The 21,538-nt window shown below is 31.8% G+C and overlaps 1 protein-coding gene across 5 annotated transcripts in view; it reads left to right on the forward strand.

Moving 5' to 3' along the window:
- The window catches only part of Tasp1 (taspase 1), a 286,082-nt gene that overhangs the window by 44,422 nt on the left and 220,122 nt on the right, over window positions 1–21,538 (forward strand). For all 5 annotated transcript variants that reach the window (XM_076848949.2, XM_076848953.1, XM_076848952.2 and 2 more), the window contains 2 exons: window positions 986–1,070; window positions 9,772–9,851. In XM_076848949.2, the coding sequence (XP_076705064.1) occupies window positions 986–1,070; window positions 9,772–9,851 (165 nt within the window). The remainder of the gene's footprint in view (window positions 1–985; window positions 1,071–9,771; window positions 9,852–21,538) is intronic.

The raw sequence follows: 21,538 nt of genomic DNA on the forward strand, positions 1-21,538 counted from the left end.
ATTGAGAAGCATCCATAGATTACTGGTTAAGGGCATGGTCTCTAGCACTAGCTGCCTGTGTTAAAAATCTCAGTTCTGTGACCTTGGGCAGTAACTTAAACCCTTTGTACAAATGTTTCCTCATTAATCAGGGAGGGTTCCTAAGTATAGTTATGTAGTAGAATTCAGAGATCTGTTAAATAAATAACCTGACAAAAGAGTTTGGCACTGAACCTGATGTATATTAGGTACTGGTGCATATTTCATTGCCTTCTATCATCATCATCATCATCATCATCATATTTGCTATTATTATTGTTATCCTGACGGTGTTTGTAATATTAAGATGTCCTCTAAGATTACTGTATGATTAACATTGTTATCTCACTTTTACATACAGTTTTACTTCCCAGAAACTGTCTAAACCATGTTTTAGGTTACAGTCTTGTCAATTTTTACCCAATGTGAAGATCTTCCTTTCTATTCTTTCTCTCTTATAGATTAGGTTTTAAAATTTTGGCTTAACTTTTTCTAGTTTTATTTGTCTCCATGGTAAAATTGAAACTGTTTATAATAGTATTTATTCCTTAAAGGTTTTATGGTCAATAAATGTCTAGGGCATTTATGTACTTTTGATAGTAGGTAAATGCACATTTTCAGTTCATTTTTTTCTTTTCTGTTGTGAAATCTATTAAAAAGAAACTTTATTTAAATATTTAAATAAACCTTATTTAAATATTTGTATTCAATCTTCGCTGCTGTAATTTATGATATAACATGAGAATATTTGTCATATGTTTGTTTTTTCTTATATCTACTAGATATTCATCTATTTATAAATTTGAATTTTATTATCTATGATAACTAAGTTTTCATTACAATATTTAATACCTTGAAAGAGAATGATTTCCAAGTTTTTAAAAAATTTTTTATTGAAACAACATAAAACTGAGTAGGAAACTTGGTGACATTTCTGATTTTTTTTTCTGCCCATTTTATTTTATAGGAATCAAGAACCCAGTCTCAGTTGCAAACAGACTTTTGTGTGAAGGGCAGAAGGGCAAGCTGTCAGCTGGCAGGATTCCTCCTTGGTAACCACTTTGTTCATTCTGATTTTCCCTGGGCTTTGGTCTTTGGTGCATGCAGTGTGTAAAGGGTTTTTTTTTTTTTTTTTTTTTTTTTTTTTTTTTTTTTTTTTTTTATCCACAGAAGGTTGTGGCTCTTGGTTATGCACCAGCAGTAGGATGCCTTTGAGATAACTTTGTTCTGTGATCTTGGAATGTTTTGTATACTTGATAAAACTCCAGATGGAATAGAATATTATGGATTAAAGTAGAGAAGATGCAAGTTAACTTTTGGTTTTGTTTTTGATTATCAAGAGGTTTTGTTGTTACTAAGTCCTCAAGAAGGGTCATTATATTATGAAACTTTAGAAGTTTCTTACACATTCAAGTCCAGAGTTTAAAGTGTGCCACTTTGGGGTCATTTTATTGTGAAACTTAAGTATCTGACACAGTAGACTTTAGAGTCTAAATTAATTAACTTTGGGGAAATTCTTAGAATAAAGTACATTGAATGTTGTAAATAACTTTAATGAATGAGTTATCCATCACTAATCATTAACAATGTTTTATCCTTTATCTATCTCATGCATCTCACCAAAAAAAAGACAAAAAGATTTGTAGGCCAGAATTACATATCCAGAAGCTCTCAGTATGTAAGGGAATTTGATCTGTGTAAATGGTGTCATCTCAAATTGTTGTGGAGAAAAAGGATGGTGCAACCAGTAAATTGTGTTGGAACAATTGGCTACCTAGTGAAAAAACATAGTATTAAATTCCTTTGTTACATCACTCAGAAAAATACAGTCTAAACTTAAAAAGTATAATATAAAATGTTGCTTGTGGAATATAAAATTAACCTAAATGTCCATCAATGGCAAAATAAATTGTTTTCTAGTCATGTTATTAGGTACTCTGTGGCATTAAAAAAGAAAGAAAGAAAGAAAGAAAAAGGCAAGCTAGGGTATTGTTGTGCTGCCTGTAATCCCAGCAACATGGGAGACTGAGGCAGGAAGATCACAAATTTGAGGCCAGCCTTTACAGCTTAGTGAGATCCTGAGCAACTTAGCATGACCCTATCTAAAAATAAAATAAAATAAAAATGAATAAAATAAAAAGCACTGGGGATGTAGCTCAGTGGTAAAGTGCCTCTGGGTTCAATCCCCAGTTACCCCCTCCCCATACCCCCGCTTCCCCCGCCAAAAAGAGGAAAACATTTGTATATATAGTAACATTGATTACTATTAACATTAATTTGTTTGGAATATCATGACAAAATACCATAGATTTGGGTGGCTTAAATAGCAGAAGTTTTATTTTTCACAAATTTAGAGGCTGGGAGTACCAAGATCAGGGTTTCAGCCTGTTTGGTTTCTGGTGAGGGCTTTCTTTTTAGCTTGCAGATGGTTGCCTTCTTACGGTGTTCTGACGTTTGAGATGAGATGGGATGGAGGTTGAGAGAGTCAGGGAGGGAGAAAGAGATATTCTATTCTTCTAATGAGGACAATAATCTCATCATGAGGGCCCTACCTTCATGACCTCATCTTTTAAAATTTATCTCCCAAAAGCCTTATTCCCACATATTGCAGTGGGGATTAGGGCTTCAATCTATGGTTATTAGGGTACACAATTCAGTTCCTAGCAGTAGATCTCCACATTGTAGATCAAATTGCTGATGATATGTTTGGATGAACATATATTTTCTTTAAAAATTACATAATAATATGATTAAACTTTTTTTCTGTCACACAGGTTAGGGAATGAAATGTCAACAAAGGGGTTTAAATTGCTTATACTGAAAATTTTCTAATGGAATCCTCATCCTTTCCAGTGTCTCATGTCCTCATCCTGAACCTGTCTCTGTTATGTTCCTAGTAACAATTGCCCTGATTTTAAGCTTTTCTCATTCTTATATATTCTTTATACTAGTATAACATAAACAATTTTCTAAGAGTATATACATATGTAGATAGACGTACAAATAGTTTTGGAAAGAATATTACCAAAGTCACTGTGATTACCTCAGGGAAGCAAGAAAGAGGGAACAAGATGAGGCAGTTGTCAAAGGGAATGTTTAGCATTTCAGTATTTTATAGGGAGAAGATACATGAGAAAAAGTGATGGCCATCTCTTCATTAAAATGAGATTATATAATAATGCTATACCTGCTTGGAACCAGCTCTCTGATTTTGTCACATATCTAGTTCTTCATCTTTTTGTTTTCAAGTTTTGCATTTTATATATTTTAGAAAATTTAAATTTATGTATTTTAGGATTAGTCACTCATTTCCTTAAATGGCTTGCTGGAATTTTGATTAGGATTCCCATAAATCCATTTTTTAAGTTTTTTTTTTTTTTTTGTATCAGAGATTGAACCCAGGAGTGCTTAACCACTGAGTCGCTTCCCCAACCCTTTATTTTGAGACAGGGTCTTGCTAAGTTGCTTTGGGCCTAATTGCTGAGGCTGGCTTTGAATTTGGAGTCCTCCTGCTTCAGCTTCCCAAGTCATTGGGATTACAGAAGGTGCCACCATGCCCATCTATTAAGGTCTTTTTTACCCTCTCTGAACAGGGTTTTATATTTTACAATGTCTATGTCTTACACAAGTTTTTCTGTACTTACACTGAGATATTTCATTCTTTTTTGACATTATGGTAAATGTGTATTTAATAAATATTAATTTTCAGTTCCTCATTGCCCTATATAGGAATACAATTGATTTTATTATATTGAAGTTGCATTTGGGGAATTTGCTAAAATCATATGTTATGGTACCATTTTCATAGATTTTATAAAATTTTCTACATAGATATTATGTCTTCTGGGAATAAAGATGGTTTTTCTTCTTTCTTTGTAAGAGTCCTTAAATTAATTTCTTTTTCTTGCTTTATTGCACTGACCAGAACCTTCAGTGCAATGTAGAATAGAATTTTGAGAGAGAACATTCTTGCCTTTAATGTGATCCTAGGGAAGAAGCATTTGATCTTTCACCATTAGGTATGATTGTTGTTGTAGGTTTATCATAGATCCTGTTTATTATGTTGAGAAACTTTTCTTTTTTATTAAGTATTCTGAGAGTTTTTAATGTGTCTTACTTTTTCAAGTGCTTTTCTGTATCTATTAAGATGATCTAACAATTTTTCTTATTTAGTCAATATAGTGATTGACTGATTTTTAACTGTTAAAAGCAGTAGTTGTATTAGTGGAAAAAATTCTAGTTGGTTATAGTGTATTATCATTTTTATGTTCCTGGTTGTAATTTACTAATTTGTGGAGAATTTTTATATTATGTTTATGTGTGATCTTGGTTTATAGTTTTTTTGTAATTCTTTGGTTTGGTTTTCTGCTCCTTGGATGTATAGAGTTATGTATTTCATCAGATTTGGAGAAATTTAAGTCATTATTCTATCAGGTATATTTTTTTGTTACCCCCATCCTTTAGGACTCTGATTATATGTTTACAGACATACCCCCAATTTACTATGGTTCAACTTAGAATGTTTTGATTTTACAATGATGTGTAAGCAATTTGTATTCAGTCGAAACCATACTTTTGTCTGCAGTGGACCTTGGCATCCAGTTAGCCACCTGACTAGTAAAGGTAAATAATCACTGCTCTACAGTTGCTAATACTATGTTACTAAACTATGATGTTCCGTAGATTAGCTGTATCAAATGTACTTTTGACATAAAGATATTTTCAATTATAATGGGTTTACTGGGGCATAACCCCGTTGTAAGTTGAGTAGCATGTATATCTGTAATAGTTTTACAGACCTTTGATGATTTGTTTACTTTTTTCATTTTTTTTGTTCCTTTGTTTCATTTTGAAGTTTCCAAGGTTACTGATTATTTTTCTGCAATATCTAATTATTTGCAAATCTCATTCAATTTAGTATTCAATTCTGACATTATGGTTTTTAATCTCCAGAAGTTTGATTTGCATTTTTTAAGCAATGTCTTCCATTTGTCTACTTAACATGTTTAATCTTTCTTCGACCTTCTTGAATATATGAATAGAGTTATAATAATTGTTTTAATATGTTTGTTGATTCTATTATCTTTGTTATTTCTGGCTTGCTTTCAATTAAGTGATTTTCCCCTTTTTTATAGTTCACATTTTTCTGCTTTTTTGTATGCTTGGTAATTTTTTAGTAAATTCCAAATATTGTGAGTCTTACTTTTTTTGGTGCTGAATATTTTTGTATTTTAACAAATATTCTTGAATTTTATACTAGGATGTGGTTAAATTATTTAAAACAGTTTGAGCCTTTCAGATCTTACTTTAAACTTTGTCTCATGGAGAAGAAGTGTTTAACCTTGAGTTAATTTTGCTTTACAATTGAGGCAAATCCTTTGGAGTAATAGAACTGATGTAGCTAGAATGAGGCTTTTTACTCTGGCTGGTGGCAGCCAAAGCTGTTCCTGGCCCTGTGCAAACTTAGGGATTGTTTCCTTTAGAATTATCAGATTATTTGTTTCAAGGCTTTGGATAATTTACTTTTTCACATGCACCAACCTCAGGCACTTGAAAATTGGAAGAGTACTCTGCAGATCTCTGGAATCTTTTCCCTATGCAGCTTTTTTTTTCTGCCACTCTGTCCTGAGAATTTTGACCTGAGAATTTTGATATTAATTTATTTATATAGGTAATTGGGCAAGGTAGAAGGTATATCTGTTTGGTCTGTGTCTAAAATTGTAAAAACATTCAGCAGGACCATAGATTCATTGAACAGTTCATTGCATTCATTCTTCTCTTGGCATCATTATATGTTGCACTATGTAAATAGTGGTGTTTGATCAGACTACTGAAATGCTTGATATCTTAATAAAGTTGGTGGCATTGTCATCATAAACTCTCAAATCTCCTTGTTTCTTTATTTTACTTAATCTTGAATCCTTGTCCCTCTTATGATTGGAATGCAACTTTGGTAGCCATTACCATATAGATCAGGGATTAGAAGCCTACATAACCTGTGGGCCAAGTTGAGTCTGCTGTTTTATAAATAAATTTTATTGGAACATAGCCATACTGGTTTATTGTCAAGACAAAATTGTTGGAACAGAAGCATTCTGATTCACAAAACCTAAACTATTGGCTATCTGGTCCTCCAGAAAAATTCATTGGCTTCTAATATAAATTATGAAAATTATGTGTTTTTTTTTTGATGAAACAAGAAAGCTAGACAAGTGTTTTTGTTTTATGTTTAGTATGAATAGGATCTGAATCTGAAGTGCTCATTAGACATTCAATTTTTTTGAGAGGCAAATAAAATATTGTTTATTTTAAATTCTATTTTATCTATTATAGTTCATAAATTCATTCATATTTATAGTACTTTGGTTATATGAATGTGAAAATAAAATTTAAAAACCTAAAGGTTAAAAGAAACATATACCAACTGTGAATTAATCAGAAAGTATAGACTTCATGGGATTGTAATTCAACTAAATAGTTTAAAAAACCCAAATAATAATAGCAAACTTTTATAAGGCAAGTAGGGAAATGTAAACACTGAATATTTTTTGATTTTATTTTTTCTATATAAATTTTAAGTGTTAAATATATATATATATTTTTTAATATTCTTAGAAAGTCATTTTTGGGAGCTGGGGCTGTAGCTCAGTGGCACAGTGCTTGCCTTGCAAGTGTGAGACACTGGGTTCGATCCTCAGCACCACATTAAATAAATAAATAAATAAATAAATAAATAAATAAATAAATAAAGATATTGTGTCCATCTACAACTAAAAAATATTTTAAAAAGTTATTTTTGGAGATGCATATTAAGATATTTATAGTTGAAATTTTATAATGTTGGGATTTGCTTCAAAAATCTTGGCATATTCATGAGTAAGATTAGCAATGTATTAATAATTACTAAAGCAAATTGATGATCTATTGGGGTTATCATGCTATTCTCTATACTATTGTTGCCTTAATCAATTTGGGCTGGTATAACAAGATACCATAGTCTGGATAGCTTATAAATAACAAAAATTTATTTCTCATATTTTTGAAGTCTGAGAAGTCCAAGATCAAGAAATCAGCAGATTTGGTTGGTATTTTGTGAGGGCTAATGTCACTTGCTGAGTCCTCCTTGCTGAGTCCTTATAGAGGTAGCTCTCTGGGACTTTTAACTCCATTCCCAAGGGCTTTGCCTTCTTGACCTAATCACCTATTCGAAAGACTCACCTTCTGATTCCCTCCTAAAACTTCGGGGGTTAGGATTTTAAAACATGATTTTTTTTGGGGGGGGTGGACATAAACATTCAGACCATAGCAATTATATATTTTGAAAATTTCTATAATAAAAAGTTAGAAGTCAATTTTTTATTATTTAATTTATTGTTTGCACTTTCTATCAGCTTTGACTAATCAATAGTCTAATTTGTCTTTCTTCAATTTCATATATTTATGATAAACAAAGAAATGATAGGTAAAATAAAAATCAGTTTTTAAGTTCAAAGAAATAGCTGTTTTTTTTCTCCTATGTTTTTTCTTATCTAGAATAACCACTTTGATCATTGGGGTCCCAGAGGATCCTTGAGAGCTTTTGAGTCACTTAATTACACATTTTTAGCAATTATAGAATCATCGTGCTTTGAAATGGGTGGTTTCTTTTCATAACATTGTCATTCACATCACCATTTTTGCCCAGGTAGCCCATTTCAGGTGTTTTGCTCAGTAAGCATTTGCAGCAGTATTTTCACTCAGTTTATTGAGAGTTTTTATCATCCTACCTTAGTGCTGATCTCAGCTGATTGGTACAGCTTTGTTTGATAACACTTTAGACCTACTTTGGTGTAAATTAAGATGGGTGTAACATAAGGAAAGTGCTGTTTTCTAGTTGATTATTTAATACCTTGCCAATGTTTACTTAATGCTTAATGTGCTTCAGAAACTGTTCTAGATTGAGATTTATTGGTGAAAAACAGATCTCTATCTTCATGAAGATTATAGTATATAAGAGGGAGACAGAAATAAACAGATGAATATGCTATGTCAATTACAAATTATATAGTATGTTAGAAAAATATGGAAAGCAGGATGAGGAAGATTGGAGGTTCTGGGTAGGTGAGTGCACTGTGGAGAAGCATTTTTATTTTTTATTTTTGCATAGTTTATTGTAGCAAATTTATTTGTCAAACCTTGTAATGATGAATAAATGAAAAAATATTTTATAAAATGCCACAGATTCGAGGTTTTGGGATTGAACTCAAAAGGACAAATAGGAGTAGTAAGACTACCAGATTCAGCTCTGGACTGCCATATAGATCACTTAGTTTACTATTTCAGCATCTCTTTCACATCTTCACATTAACAGAAATTATTTTATCAATCCTAGAAGAAGGAGATGCTAAAAATGCTATCAGAACAGCTTAAATTTATATCTAAGTTCTTATTTCAACATTTGAATTTTATATGATTGTTTTTCTTTGTAGCAGTCTTCATTTGGTATAAGAATAGGAGAAAAACTTTTCTATTCTCAGAATCCTTTGGAATTTTTAATTAAGAATCAAAACTTGAAGAGATAGAGGTACAAAATATTCTTGTTGGCTCTCTTTTCTTTTTTCGATGCTGTAGACTTCATGCCTACCTTTATATATATTAGAAAACAGTTACTGGGATTAACTGGTTTGTCATTAGAAACATCTGGATATGTTCTGAGTGTCTACTTAGTTTTTTGTTTTGCCAGTCTGTTAAGGGTCTTATAAACAAGTAGATCTTAAAACTTTAACATGTGTGGGCTGTGGCTGTGGCTGTGGCTCAGTAGTAGTGCACTTGCTTGGCATGTGTGAGACACTGGGGTCTATTCTTACCACCCCACATAAATAAATAAAATAAAGGTCTATCAACAACTAAAAAAATATTAAAAAATACTTCAATATGTGTTACTCTGAGTTTTTAGTGTTGAAATGATTACAAGAATAGAAATAAAATATAGAGAATGAGGAATTAACAAGCAGGTACAAGTTCAAGGAAGCCATTACTAGCTGACCGAGATCTTTAATAAATTGGTTATGGAAGAAGAAATGATTAATTATTATGCTTACTGCTTGCTATTGCTATTTGCTTAGCCAAATTTCTTGGGGAATGAGATAATTATCTTGCATGCTGTTTGAAATTTTGAAAATGAATCTTTCACAGTAATCTAGTAGTAACATATTAGTCACTTTGTTAGGTTAAAACTTGCAAAAGTAGTTTTGAGACATAACAGTACTGTACTCACCATAGAAAAAATGATTCTGTGGGTTCTATATTTTTGTTGCATCAAGACTTAGAAATATAAGCTCATCTCATTGTGTTTTGGCATCATAAGATGTGTCTCCTTATTTGGGGTGTGTCTTGGTATTCTACTAGGCAAGAATACCAAATTTGAAGATTTTCTTAATCTTAGACTCTTAACCTGATTAAATAGATCTTGTGAAGTAAACTCAGAACCATGGTGATCCAAGATAAATCTTCATATTTTTTACTGGGAAGTCAACTATTTTAAATTTTATTATGTTGATTTTTTTCTGTTTTTTACTTGTTAATTATTGCAAATGAGCAAAAGTTTAAAAGAAATTTGAACATATAGCCATATTATTATTTTGAACTATATCAAGAACTAGATTAACATTTAAGACTTTTTTTCAGTTAGCACACAGTATTACTTGTATTACTTTATAATATCTAGACGATGACACTATGAGTTTTTAAAAGAATATGTTTTTCTGTTGTTAGCTTTTTAGTTGGAGAAGGAGCCTACAGATGGGCAGTAGATCATGGAATACCCTCTTGCCCTCCTAACATCATGACCACAAGTGAGTAAAAACTTCAAAATTTAAGCTATATGAGCATACATTCCTGAAAGTGTTACATTACTTCTGTTATGACCCATGTAGTACAAATATTTAAGGAAGAATACTAACATGTTGAAACATTTATAATTAAAAGATATGTGAAAAGTTATTTTTAAGCTATCTTTGTATTCCTGAGGTCTCCCTGTTGCTTTCTCATGCTTTTAATAAAACCATAGCACCACCTGAGAGAGAAAAGAGAGAAAGATAGATAGATAGATAGATAGATAGATAGAGAGAGAGAGAGAGAGAGAGAGAGAGAGAGAGGGGCAAATTAGGTCAACAAACAAATTAGTGACCAAACAAATTAGGTCACTTGCTAGTCTATTGTTTTTTGTGGAGATATGCCACCTGGCATTTTCCAGTCTAGTCTCAACTAGGTCTGCTGCATAGCTCTCATCCCTGGACTTTACCTCACTTTCACCTTGGGATTCCTTTTACTTCTCTCCAGTATCAGATTCTTTGTTTCCTGGATCTTATGTGTTTTTCTTTCTTGTTTTACTCTCTATTTGATACATGTGAGACTGGAAAGCATTTTCCCTTACGTTTTTGAAGAAACTTATTCTCTTATTATCTGGATTCTAGTCTTGCTATTATGCAAGACTCTTAGTTTTTGTGGAAGGAAGCTCTTAATTTCATATTTAGGTTATTGTTAACAAAAGCATCTTGAGATTTTTTTCCTTTTCATTCTTAATGTTGAATACTCATTTTGCATTTTCAGTTTGGAAATTTGTGTGCTTCAGTTTTGGGGAAATTAGACAATGTGTAGTAACTTCTTCATATTTTCTCTATTCCTATTACTTTGTTTCTATTTCTGTAAATTAGATATTAACTCATGTGCTTCAATTCACTGTATCTTCCTGAAAAATTACTTTTTCTCCTTTTAAAAAACCTGTTTACTTTTGTTGTACTTTATGAAGAATTTTTTTTCAATATTCTCTCACAAATCATCTACTTTTGATGAATTTATAATTTTAGTTTTCATAGTTTTAGTTTTTGAAGGAACAACTCTGATTACTACTTTTTTTTCCCCTTTTTAATACAATCTTGCTTTTGTCTCAATTATTCAGTATTTTTGCTTATCTTTCTTAGGATATTATGGTTTGCTCTTTGTTCTTATCTGATGATTCCCCTTCTATTTTGTGTTTTTCGTTTGTTTGCTGTGGACCCTATGACATGTTGGCAAATTCCCTCAGCTATCTAGTACTGGTCCTCTGTTTTCATATTTCGGAATGAGCCACTTAAAGCCACTGTCAAGCATTGTGTGTGAGGGAAGGTCTTGATGACCTCAAGGCAGTTGTGTGATCAGGTTTTTTTGTTGAGGAATCTCTTAGGTTTTGCTCCAACACAACATTCTATTTTCTTAGTCCTGACAGAGTAATAGCCAGTTTTCTGGTTACAGAAGAAGCGACGGGGCTGAAGTTTTAATCTTTCTTTTGCAAGCTTTTATGTGAACTTTTTTCAGTAGAGCTCTTGATACCTGCTTCCAGCTGTACCTGATGTGCACTAACTAATTTGGGGCCTATGTAGTTCAGCCTTTCAAAAGAGTAAACCTCGTGTTTTCTGCTGCAAGCCTAAGGCAGGGATTCAATCATAGATATTCCTTATTGATAAATTCTTCCCAGTTCTCTTGTTTGTAGTCCCAACTTGACTGTCAGAACTACCAGATACCTTATATTCTGAGCTCTTCTGATGTTTCTTGGTAAGAAATTAGTTTATTTTGTGATATTGTGCCTTTCAGGTATTGGAGTTCATATTCCTCTCCTCAGTTAGTTACTACTTGTCTACTTGCTTTTTATTTTCCAAGATTTTGTTTTTATTGCCTCCATCATCATCATACCAGTTTGTATTCCTTGTATTTTTAACCCTCCCTTTAAATTTTGTTTTGATAGATTTTAATAGGGTGTGGAGATAAACTCAGCTATTTACCATGACAATTTTATTTTACTTTTGTTTATATAAAAGGGTATTATAAAATGGCTATTCCTAGATTTTGCAGGATGACAAAAATATTTTGGATGCACATTAGTCTTTTATGTTTGTAACAAGAAAAATACAATATGCTGTAGATTTCTTATGACTCTTATAACTAATCAGCAAGAAAATTTCCCTGAATAAATAAGGTACTTAAATATTAAGTGATAAATTATATTTTTCAAAATAGAATAGTATTTACCTATGGTGGATGAATTTAAAAGGAATGATTATAACGATTATTCACATTAAAAAAAAAACCCAGACATTGTCTGACATTACACCACTGTCTAGTGCTCAGTAAAAATTAGATTGTGTATTGATGTTGGCTAATGATATGCTATATACCAGATCACTTTTTTGAGGGGGATTATAATTTGTAGGTTTTTAATGCTCTTGAGTATTCCAAAAGATTTTGGGATGTTCTTGTAAGTTTTAGCCTAAATAAATTGACCAAACCTAATATTTTCACATTCACTTAATATTTCATTCCTTCCTTCAAGTTTGAATTTCTAGCTTACTTCATTACCTTCAGGCCTAGATCTTCTTTTCTGGTAATGTGGGTATGCTGGTGAAGATATCTCTCTGTTTTTATTTTCTGAAAAATCTTTATTTTACCTTTACTTTTAAAAATAATTTTTCTTGGATATAGACGTCTAGGTTGGTAGGTATTTTTCTTTTAGCCTATTTTTTTTTCACAAGTTTTTTTTAATTGTGGTAAAATACACGTAACTTAAAATTTACAATTTTAGCTATTTTTAAGTGTACAATTCAGTTGTGCTAAGTATATTCAGTGTTGTGCAGCTATCACCACTCTTTATTTACATTATTTTACAGTTTTTATATTTCTCTTGAAATTCTTCATGTATTTACCCATATACCCATTTATAACATATTCATTTGTATTTTAAAATCCTTGGTTTATATTCTAAAATCAAGACCATTTTTGGGGTCAATTGTTATTGATAGATTTTCCCCCTCTTGTATCTAAATCGCGTCTTCCTATTTTAATGCATGTCTATTGCATGCTTTTGTCTAATGTATTTTTTAATTTTTAAATTTTTTATTATTTATTTTTTAATTTTTTGGTCTAATATATTTTTAAAATGTTGCAAACCAGGCACTGTAGATGGTATATTTTAAAGACTATGGATTTGTTATCTTCCTTTGAAAAATGTTGAGTTTTGTTTTGGCATGTAATTAAATTATTTGCAGATCATCTTGATTTTTGTCACAGCTTGGTTTTAGACTTTCTTAAAGGGGGTCTATGTCAATTTAGCTTTTAGTTGTAGGCTTATGGTCTTTACCACTAAGATAGGACTTTTCTGTGGTTTCACTGGACACCTTAAACTTTGACTTTCCCACAGTGGAAATTTATCAAAATGCCCGTAAGTTTTTCAGCTGGTATTTTTCCTCACTAGGCTTTATGGGTCTTGCATGAACAGGACTTATTCAGTAATTTGGGGGATTTTCCTAGAGTTGGTATCTAACTTCTGTCTAGGATTTTGCCCTCCATTTCTAGCTGCTTTAGTAGCCCTGATTCTTCCTTTTTTTTTTTTTTTTCTCCCCTCAGAGCAATAAAATTGTAGTTTTCTGCTTGAATTCTTGTGTGTGTGTGTGTGTGTGTGTGTGTGTGTGTGTGTGCGCGCGCGCGTGCGCACGTGCTTTTCGCAGGGGCCTATGGGAAAAGCTGCATGAAAGTGGGTCTTACCCAGTGGTTGAATCCTCTCATAATTTTACCAACTTTTGGTCATTCTCCTTCATGAAGTTTTTATTTTCTTTTAAAAGTTTTGTCTAAAGTTTGTAATTATTAGGTTGGTCTGGTATAATCTAGTGCTTCATTACCAGGAGCTGAAACCTGTCCTTTATAAATGCATGCTATTAGCAAATATCATACAAATAATAATAGAATAAATGATATGCATTAGCAAATAAATTTATATTGCAGAAGTAGATTATTTAAACATATATATTGCTTTATTATTACTACTATCATTATATCGTTATTAATGAATTATTTATTTTTTGACAGTACTGTGATTAAACCCAGGGCCTTGCAAATGCTAGGCAAGTACTCTACCACTGAGCGATATCCCTAGCTTTTTAAGTTTTATTTTGTTGCTCAGGCTGGCCTCAAGCTTGCAATCCTCTTGTTTCAGCCTCCTGACTAGCTGAAATGATAAGCATTTGCCACCATTCATTGCTAAACAATTTTTTTGATGGACACATATTTTTACATATTTATGAGGTACAATGTGATGTTTTGACTCATGTATACATTAGATAGTGACAAAGTGAGATAATTAGCATATTTATTAACTTAAACTTTTATTATTTCTTTATGGTAAGTGTATTCAAATTCTTTTGTTCTAACTAATTTGGGATGTATAATGCATTATGTTAATACTATTCACCCTGCTGTGCCATATAACATCAGAACTTAATCCTTCTATCAAGTAATATCATTGTACCTGATAATTTTACCCTCCTCTTCTCTCCATTCTCCCCAATCTTTGGTAACCACTATTCTACTCTTATCCTCTGTGAGATCCAGTTTTTTTTTCTTTCTTTTATTGTAAGATTTTATTTATGAGTAAGATCATGCAGTGTTTATCTTTCTGTTTCTGACTTATTTCACTTAATGTAATGTTCTCCAGTCTATCATTTTGTTGCAAATGTCAGGATTTTCATATTTTTTATGACTCAATAATATTCCATTGAATAGATACAGGCAGACAGACACACACACACACACACACACACACACACACACACCATATTTTCTTTATCCATTTGTATGTTGATGGACATTGAGGTTGATTCCTTATCCTAACTATTATGAATAGTGAAGGTATCTTTTTGATATGTTACTTTCATACCCAGTAATGGATTACTAAATCAAATAGTAATGGTTTTATTTTTTGAATCTCCATTAATCTTCATAATGACTGTACTAATTTACATTCTCACTACCAATATGTAATCATTTCTTTATCTTCATATACTTTCCAGTATTTATTACTTTTTAATTGTGTGGTATAAGAACATATTATCTTTTTAAAAATTGAAATGTTTCACATAAACCTAACCATGTCCTTTACTTTTGTTCCCAGTGTGCTGTCTCTGGTGACAATTGTTGGTTTGATTTGCTTCTTTGTGTAATACCATACAATAGTATGTTTAGTAACTTTTTTAGATATATAGTATCATAGAATTCTAAATTCTTTTTTGTCAGTCAACAAAATATATTGTGGAATTAGTCCATGTTGACACATATAGATTTATTTTTTTGGTACTGTGGATTGAATCCAGGGGGACTTACCCACACTCCCAGCCTTTTTAATATTATATTTAGAGATAGGATTTTGCTGAGTTGCTTAGGGCCTTGCTAAGTTGCTGAGACTGGCTTTGAACTCTTGATCCTCCTGCTTCAGCTTCCTGAGTTGCTGAGATTATAGGTATGTACTACATGCCCAGCTAGATCAATTATTTTTTAAAAACTGATGCTGTTATATATAAATATAAATATCTCTCTCTCTCTCTCTCTCTATATATATATATATATATATATATATATATATATATATATATATATATATATAAAATGTACCCTTTTCTTATTTATTAGTAGGATTCAGGATGTTGGTTTTTGCCATTAGCATTGATAATTTCACAAATATTCTTGTGACCAGAATGGCAATATGTAAATCAATGGTTGTGCAACTGATGTGATTCTGCAGTCTGTATATGGGGTAAAAATGGGAGTTCATATCCCACTTGAATCAAAGTGTGAAATATAATATATCAAGAACTATGTAATGTTTTGAACAACCTACAATAAAAATTAATTAAAAAAAAACCAGAAAAAATAAAAAAAATAAAAAAGTAAATAATAAAAAAACCCCAAAAAACAAAAAAAACAAATATTCTTGTGTACATCACTTTGTACATTTTTTTTTAAAATCAGAGTAGATAGTTAGAAATAGAACTGCCAATTCACAGAAGACATGCATACCATTTTCCTGTCTGTTGCTGGATTCTTTTCAGAGATTACTTTCTGTATACTTTTTAAAAATTTTTTCTTATTTGTCAGTGGACCTTTATTTTATTTATATGCAGTGCTGAGTATCGAACCCAGTGCCTCACACATGCTAGGCAAGCGCTCTACCACTGAGCCACAACCCTAGCCCTCTGTATACTTTTGATAAGACTAGCTTCCCAAAGTCATGCTATTAGTGACCATATACCAGTTTAAAGCAAAGGCTTTAGAGGCATACACCTTTGTGTGTATATGGGCAAGTTGCTTCCAAGAAACTTTTATTATGGAGATGTTGTGTTTACTTAAATGTGGATAATATTTTTACCCCAACCTCTGACATATAGAAACACTTGGATGATAACTATTAACATCATTCTTACTGCTATTAAAATGTTGGATGTGAAACTAAGCCTAGTAATGATTTCACTAGATTTTTTATTTCTATCAAGGATTATTAAGTTGAAGTTGAAAGGGAAGTACATAATTACATATATGTTACATATGTATGTATATGTTATATATGTATATATATTACATATGTTTTATATATATATTTCTGTATATTCATTGATACATATTGTTTTTTCAAGATTATTATATAAATGGTATTTTACAGTATGTAACTCTTTGGGATCAGCTTTTTTTCTTTCTTTTACACAGTGTGATTCTCTGGAGGTTCATCCAGGTGTTTGTGTTTATGGATAGGTTTTTTCTCTGAGTATTCCAAGTATATTCTGGAGTATTCTATAGTATGAGTGTGCCTCTGTTTGTTTAGCCATTTACCTATTGAAAGAAATCTGTAAGATTTCATGTACATTTATTCTGTTTCTTTTTTAAAATTGTGAAATATTTACCACATAAAACAGCATATTATATTTTTTAATCGTATAGTTCAGTAGCTTCAAATATATGTATTGTCATGGGACCATCATTACCATTGTATATAGAATTCCTTTTATCTTGCAAATCTGAAACTGTACTAATTTAAACAGTAACTCCATATTCCAACCCCCCACCTAGCTCATAGAATAGTCCATTTCTGTCTCTCTGACTTCTACTCTCTGTGTCTATGAATTTAAAATGATTTTAGGTACCTCATATTGTATAGTGAAATTATATAGTATTTGGGATTTTTTTTGGTAAATGGCTTATTTCTAGTAGCATGATATTCTCAAGGTTAGTTTATGTTGTAGCGTGTGTCAGAATTTCTTTATAAGGTCTAATAATATTCCATTGTGTGCATCTATACATTTTTTTTTTGTTTACCCACTTGTCCATTGAGCCCCTACTTTCATTTAATTTAGATTTCTAGAAGTAGAAATTGGTGGATGATATAGTAATCATATTTTTCATTTTTTAAATGAGCTGCCTGCCATACTATTTTCTGTGGTGATTGCATCATTTTATATTTCTACCATCACTGCACCAGGATTTCTCCATATCCTATTAGCATTTTTTCTTTTCTTTTTAAAGATAATAGTTATCTTAATGGGTGCAAGGCAATATCTTACTGTGGTTTTAATTTTCATGATTGTGATGTTGCACATCTTTTCATGTACTTATTAACCACTTTTATGTGTGCCTTAGAGAATTTCTATTCATGTCCTTAGTCTGTGTTTTTTATTGGATTTTGTTGTGGTGATATAGGAGTTCTTCATATGATCTGTGTTTCACTTTATTAAACACATGATTTGTGAATATCTTAACCCATTATGTGGGTTTTGCCTTTTTGAGCCCTTTGATGCACAGAAATTTTACATTTCGAAGCAGTGTGATTTATCTGTTTTTTTTTTTCTTTTGCTGCCTGCATTTTGGTATTATGTTCAATCTTTTCTGTTACTTTTAAAAAAGTTTTTTAATTTTAGTTCTTACTCTTAGGTCTTTTATCCATTTTGATTTTTTTTGCATATAATATCAGGAAATATCAGGAAATGGTTCAACTACATTCTTTTTCTTGTGGCTATCAAGTTTTTCAATATAATTTGTTGGAAAGACTGTCCTTTCCCTATTGAATAATGTTGGTGTCCTTATTGAAATTCATTTGAGCATATATGTAGGGTTTATTTCTGAACTCTCTTCTAATTGTCTTCTGCTTATAATCTTATTTTGAGGATCCCTGGTGTGTGATGACAAGATTTTAAGACTCTCTCTTTGTCGTTGGCTTTTGGACAATTAAAGATAAATTTTAAAATACTTTTCAAATGAATAATATTTGTACATTTTTGAGTGGTATAGTATGATGATTTGATACATGTATATAATGTGTAATGACTAAATCAGGGTAATTAGTATTTTCATCTGAAGAATTTATCATTTCTGTATGTTGGGGACGTTTTGGACTCTTCTAGTTGTTACCCTGTTATGCTGTAAAATACTAGAACAAATTCCTCCTATCTGATTATATTTTAGTACTCATTATTTAAACTCTATCCCTCCTCTATTCTGCATTCTAGCGACCACTCTTCTACTTTACTCTTCTCTGAGATCAACTTTTTAAATTTCTACCTGCGTAAGAATTTCTGTGGTGATTTGCAATATTTTTCTTTCTGTGTCTGGTTTATTTCATCTAACATGATGGCTTCCAATTCCATCCATGTTCCTGCAAATGATAGGATCTTATTATTTTTTTATGACTGAATAATATTTTATATATACATCATATTTTCTTTATCCATCTATTCATTGCTTTGCATTTTGGTTAATTCTGTATCTTGGCTATTGTGAATAGTGCCACAAAAAACATGAGAATACAGGATTTGTTTGATATAATGGTTTTGTTTACTTTGGATATATATCCTCTATTTGGATTTCTGATTATATGGTAGTCACATTTTTAGTTTTTTTGCGACCTCTGTACTATTTTACATAGTGACTATATTAACTTACATTCCTGCCAATAGTGTATAATATTTCTCCATCTTCTACATATTTATCAGCATGTTTTTTTGTCTTTTTGATAATAGCCATTTTAATTGGGGTGAGATAATATCTCATTGTGGTTTTGTTTTGTGTTTTTCTGATGATTATTGATATTATGCGTTTTTGTCATTTTTTTTTGTTAATTTTAGTCTTATTCTGTTATAGCCAAAGAAAATATATGAGGTAATTTTAGTTTTTAAAATTTTTTTGAGACTTATTTTGTGTCCTAACATATGGCCTAGACTAGAAGATGTTCCATGTACTGATGAGAAGTATGTGTATTCTTTCCTGTTAAATGAAAGGTTCTCTAGATGTCTGTTAGGTCCATTTGGTCTACAGGGTAGATTAACTCCAATGATTTTTAGTTGATTTCCTGTCTGGGTGATCTATCATTCAAAATGGGTTACTGAAGTCCCTAACTATTATTGTATTGGAATCTATTTCTTCCTTTAGATAATATTTGCTGTATATATTTGGGTACTCAGTATTAGATGTATATGTATTTACAATTGTTATATCCTCTTGCTTAATTGATTCAGTTTTTATACTATAATGTTATACTCCTTTATCTCTTTTTCAATCTTTTATTTTTCTTTTACAAATTTTGAGTTAAAATCAATTTATCTTTCCTAAGGATAGCTTTTCCTGCTCACTTTTGTTTTCCATTTTTGTGGGATGCATTTTTAGTCTTCTTCACTTTGATTCTGAGTGTGTTATTACTGGTGAAGTGAGTTTCTAGTAGTCAGCCTGTCATTGGGTCTTGTATTTTTCTTCATTTGGCCAATCTATACATTTTGATTAGAAAATTTAATCCATTTGCATTAAAGGTTATTATTGGTAGGTAAAAACTTTTCATGTAATTTTTTAATATATATATATATATATATATATATATATTTTATTGGTTATTCAAAACATTACAAAACTCTTGACATATCATTTTTCATACATTCGATTCAATTGGGTTATAAACTCCCATTTTTACCCCAAATACAGATTGCAGAATCACATCGGTTACACATCCACATTTTTAGATAATGCCATATTAGTAACTGTTGTATTCTGCTACCTTTCCTATCCTCTACTATCCCCCCTTTCCTCCCCTCCCATCTTCTCTCTCTACCCCATCTGTTGTAATTTAATTCTTTCTCTTGTTTTTTTCCCTTCCCTCTCAAATTCTCTTATATGTAATTTTGTATATCAATGAGGGTCTCCTTCCATTTCCATGCAATTTCCCTTTTCTCTCCCTTTCCCTCCCACCTCATGTCTCTGTTTAAAGTTGATCTTTTCCTCCTGCTCTTCCTCCCTGCTCTGTTCTTAATTGTTCTCATTATGTCAAAGAAGACATTTGGCATTTGTTTTTTAGGGATTGGCTAGCTCCACTTAGCATAGTCTGCTCTAATACCATCCATTTCCCTGCAAATTCCATGATTTCATCATTTTTTAGTGCTGCATAGTACTCCATTGTGTATAAATGCCACATTTTTTTCAATCCATTCATCTATTAAAGGGCATCTGAGTTGGTTCCACAGTCTAGCTATTGTGAATTGTGCTGCTATGAACATTGCTGTGGCAGTATCCCTGTAGTACGCTCTTTTTTTTAAAATTAATTTTTATTGTTGGTTGTTCAAAACATTACATAGTTCTTGATATATCATATTTCACACTTTGATTCAAGTGGGATATGAACTCCCATTTTTACCCCGTATACAGATTGCAGAATCACATCAGTTGCACATCCATTGATTTACATATTGCCATACTAGTGTCTGTTGTATTCTGCTGCCTTTCCTATCCTATACTATCCCCCCTCCTCCCCTCCCCTCCACTCTTCTCTCTCTACCTCCTCTACTGTAATTCATTTCTCCCCTTTTTATTTTTCCCCCTTTCCCCTCACTTCCTCCTGTATGCAATTTTGTATACCCCTGAGGGTCTCCTTCCATTTCCATGCAATTTCCCTTCTCTCTCCCTTTCCCTCCCACCTCTCATCCTGTTTAATGTTAATCTTCTTCTCATGCTCTTCGTCCCTACTCTGTTCTTAATTACTCTCTTTATATCAAAGAAGACATTTGGCATTTGTTTTTAAGGGATTGGCTAGCTTCACTTAGCATAATCTGCTCTAATGCCATCCATTTCCCTGCAAATTCTATGATTTTGTCATTTTTTAATGCAGAGTAATACTCCATTGTGTATAAATGCCACATTTTTTTATCCATTCGTCTGTTGAAGGGCATCTAGGTTGGTTCCACAGTCTTGCTATTGTGAATTGTGCTGCTATGAACATGGATGTAGCAGTGTCCCTATAGTGTGCTTTTTTTAGGTCTTTAGGAAATACACCAAGTAGGGGAATAGCTGAGTCAAATGGTGGTTCCATTCCGAGCTTTCCAAGAAATCTCCATACTGTTTTCCAAATTGGCCGCACCAATTTGCAGTCCCACCAGCAATGTACAAGTGAACCCTTTTCCCCACATCCTCGCCAGCACGTGTTGTTGTTTGACTTCCTAATGGCTGCCAATCTTACTGGAGTGAGATGGTATCTTAGGGTGGTTTTGATTTGCATTTCTCTGACTGCTAGAGATGGTGAGCATTTTTTCATGTACTTGTTGATTGATTGTATGTCCTCCTCTGAGAAATGTCTGTTCAGGTCCTTGGCCCATTTGTTGATTGGGTTATTTGTTATCTTATTGTCTAATTTTTTGAGTTCTTTGTATACTCTGGA

The sequence above is a fragment of the Callospermophilus lateralis genome, chromosome 3 (genome assembly GCF_048772815.1).
Source record: "Callospermophilus lateralis isolate mCalLat2 chromosome 3, mCalLat2.hap1, whole genome shotgun sequence".
Lineage (NCBI taxonomy): Eukaryota > Metazoa > Chordata > Mammalia > Rodentia > Sciuridae > Callospermophilus > Callospermophilus lateralis.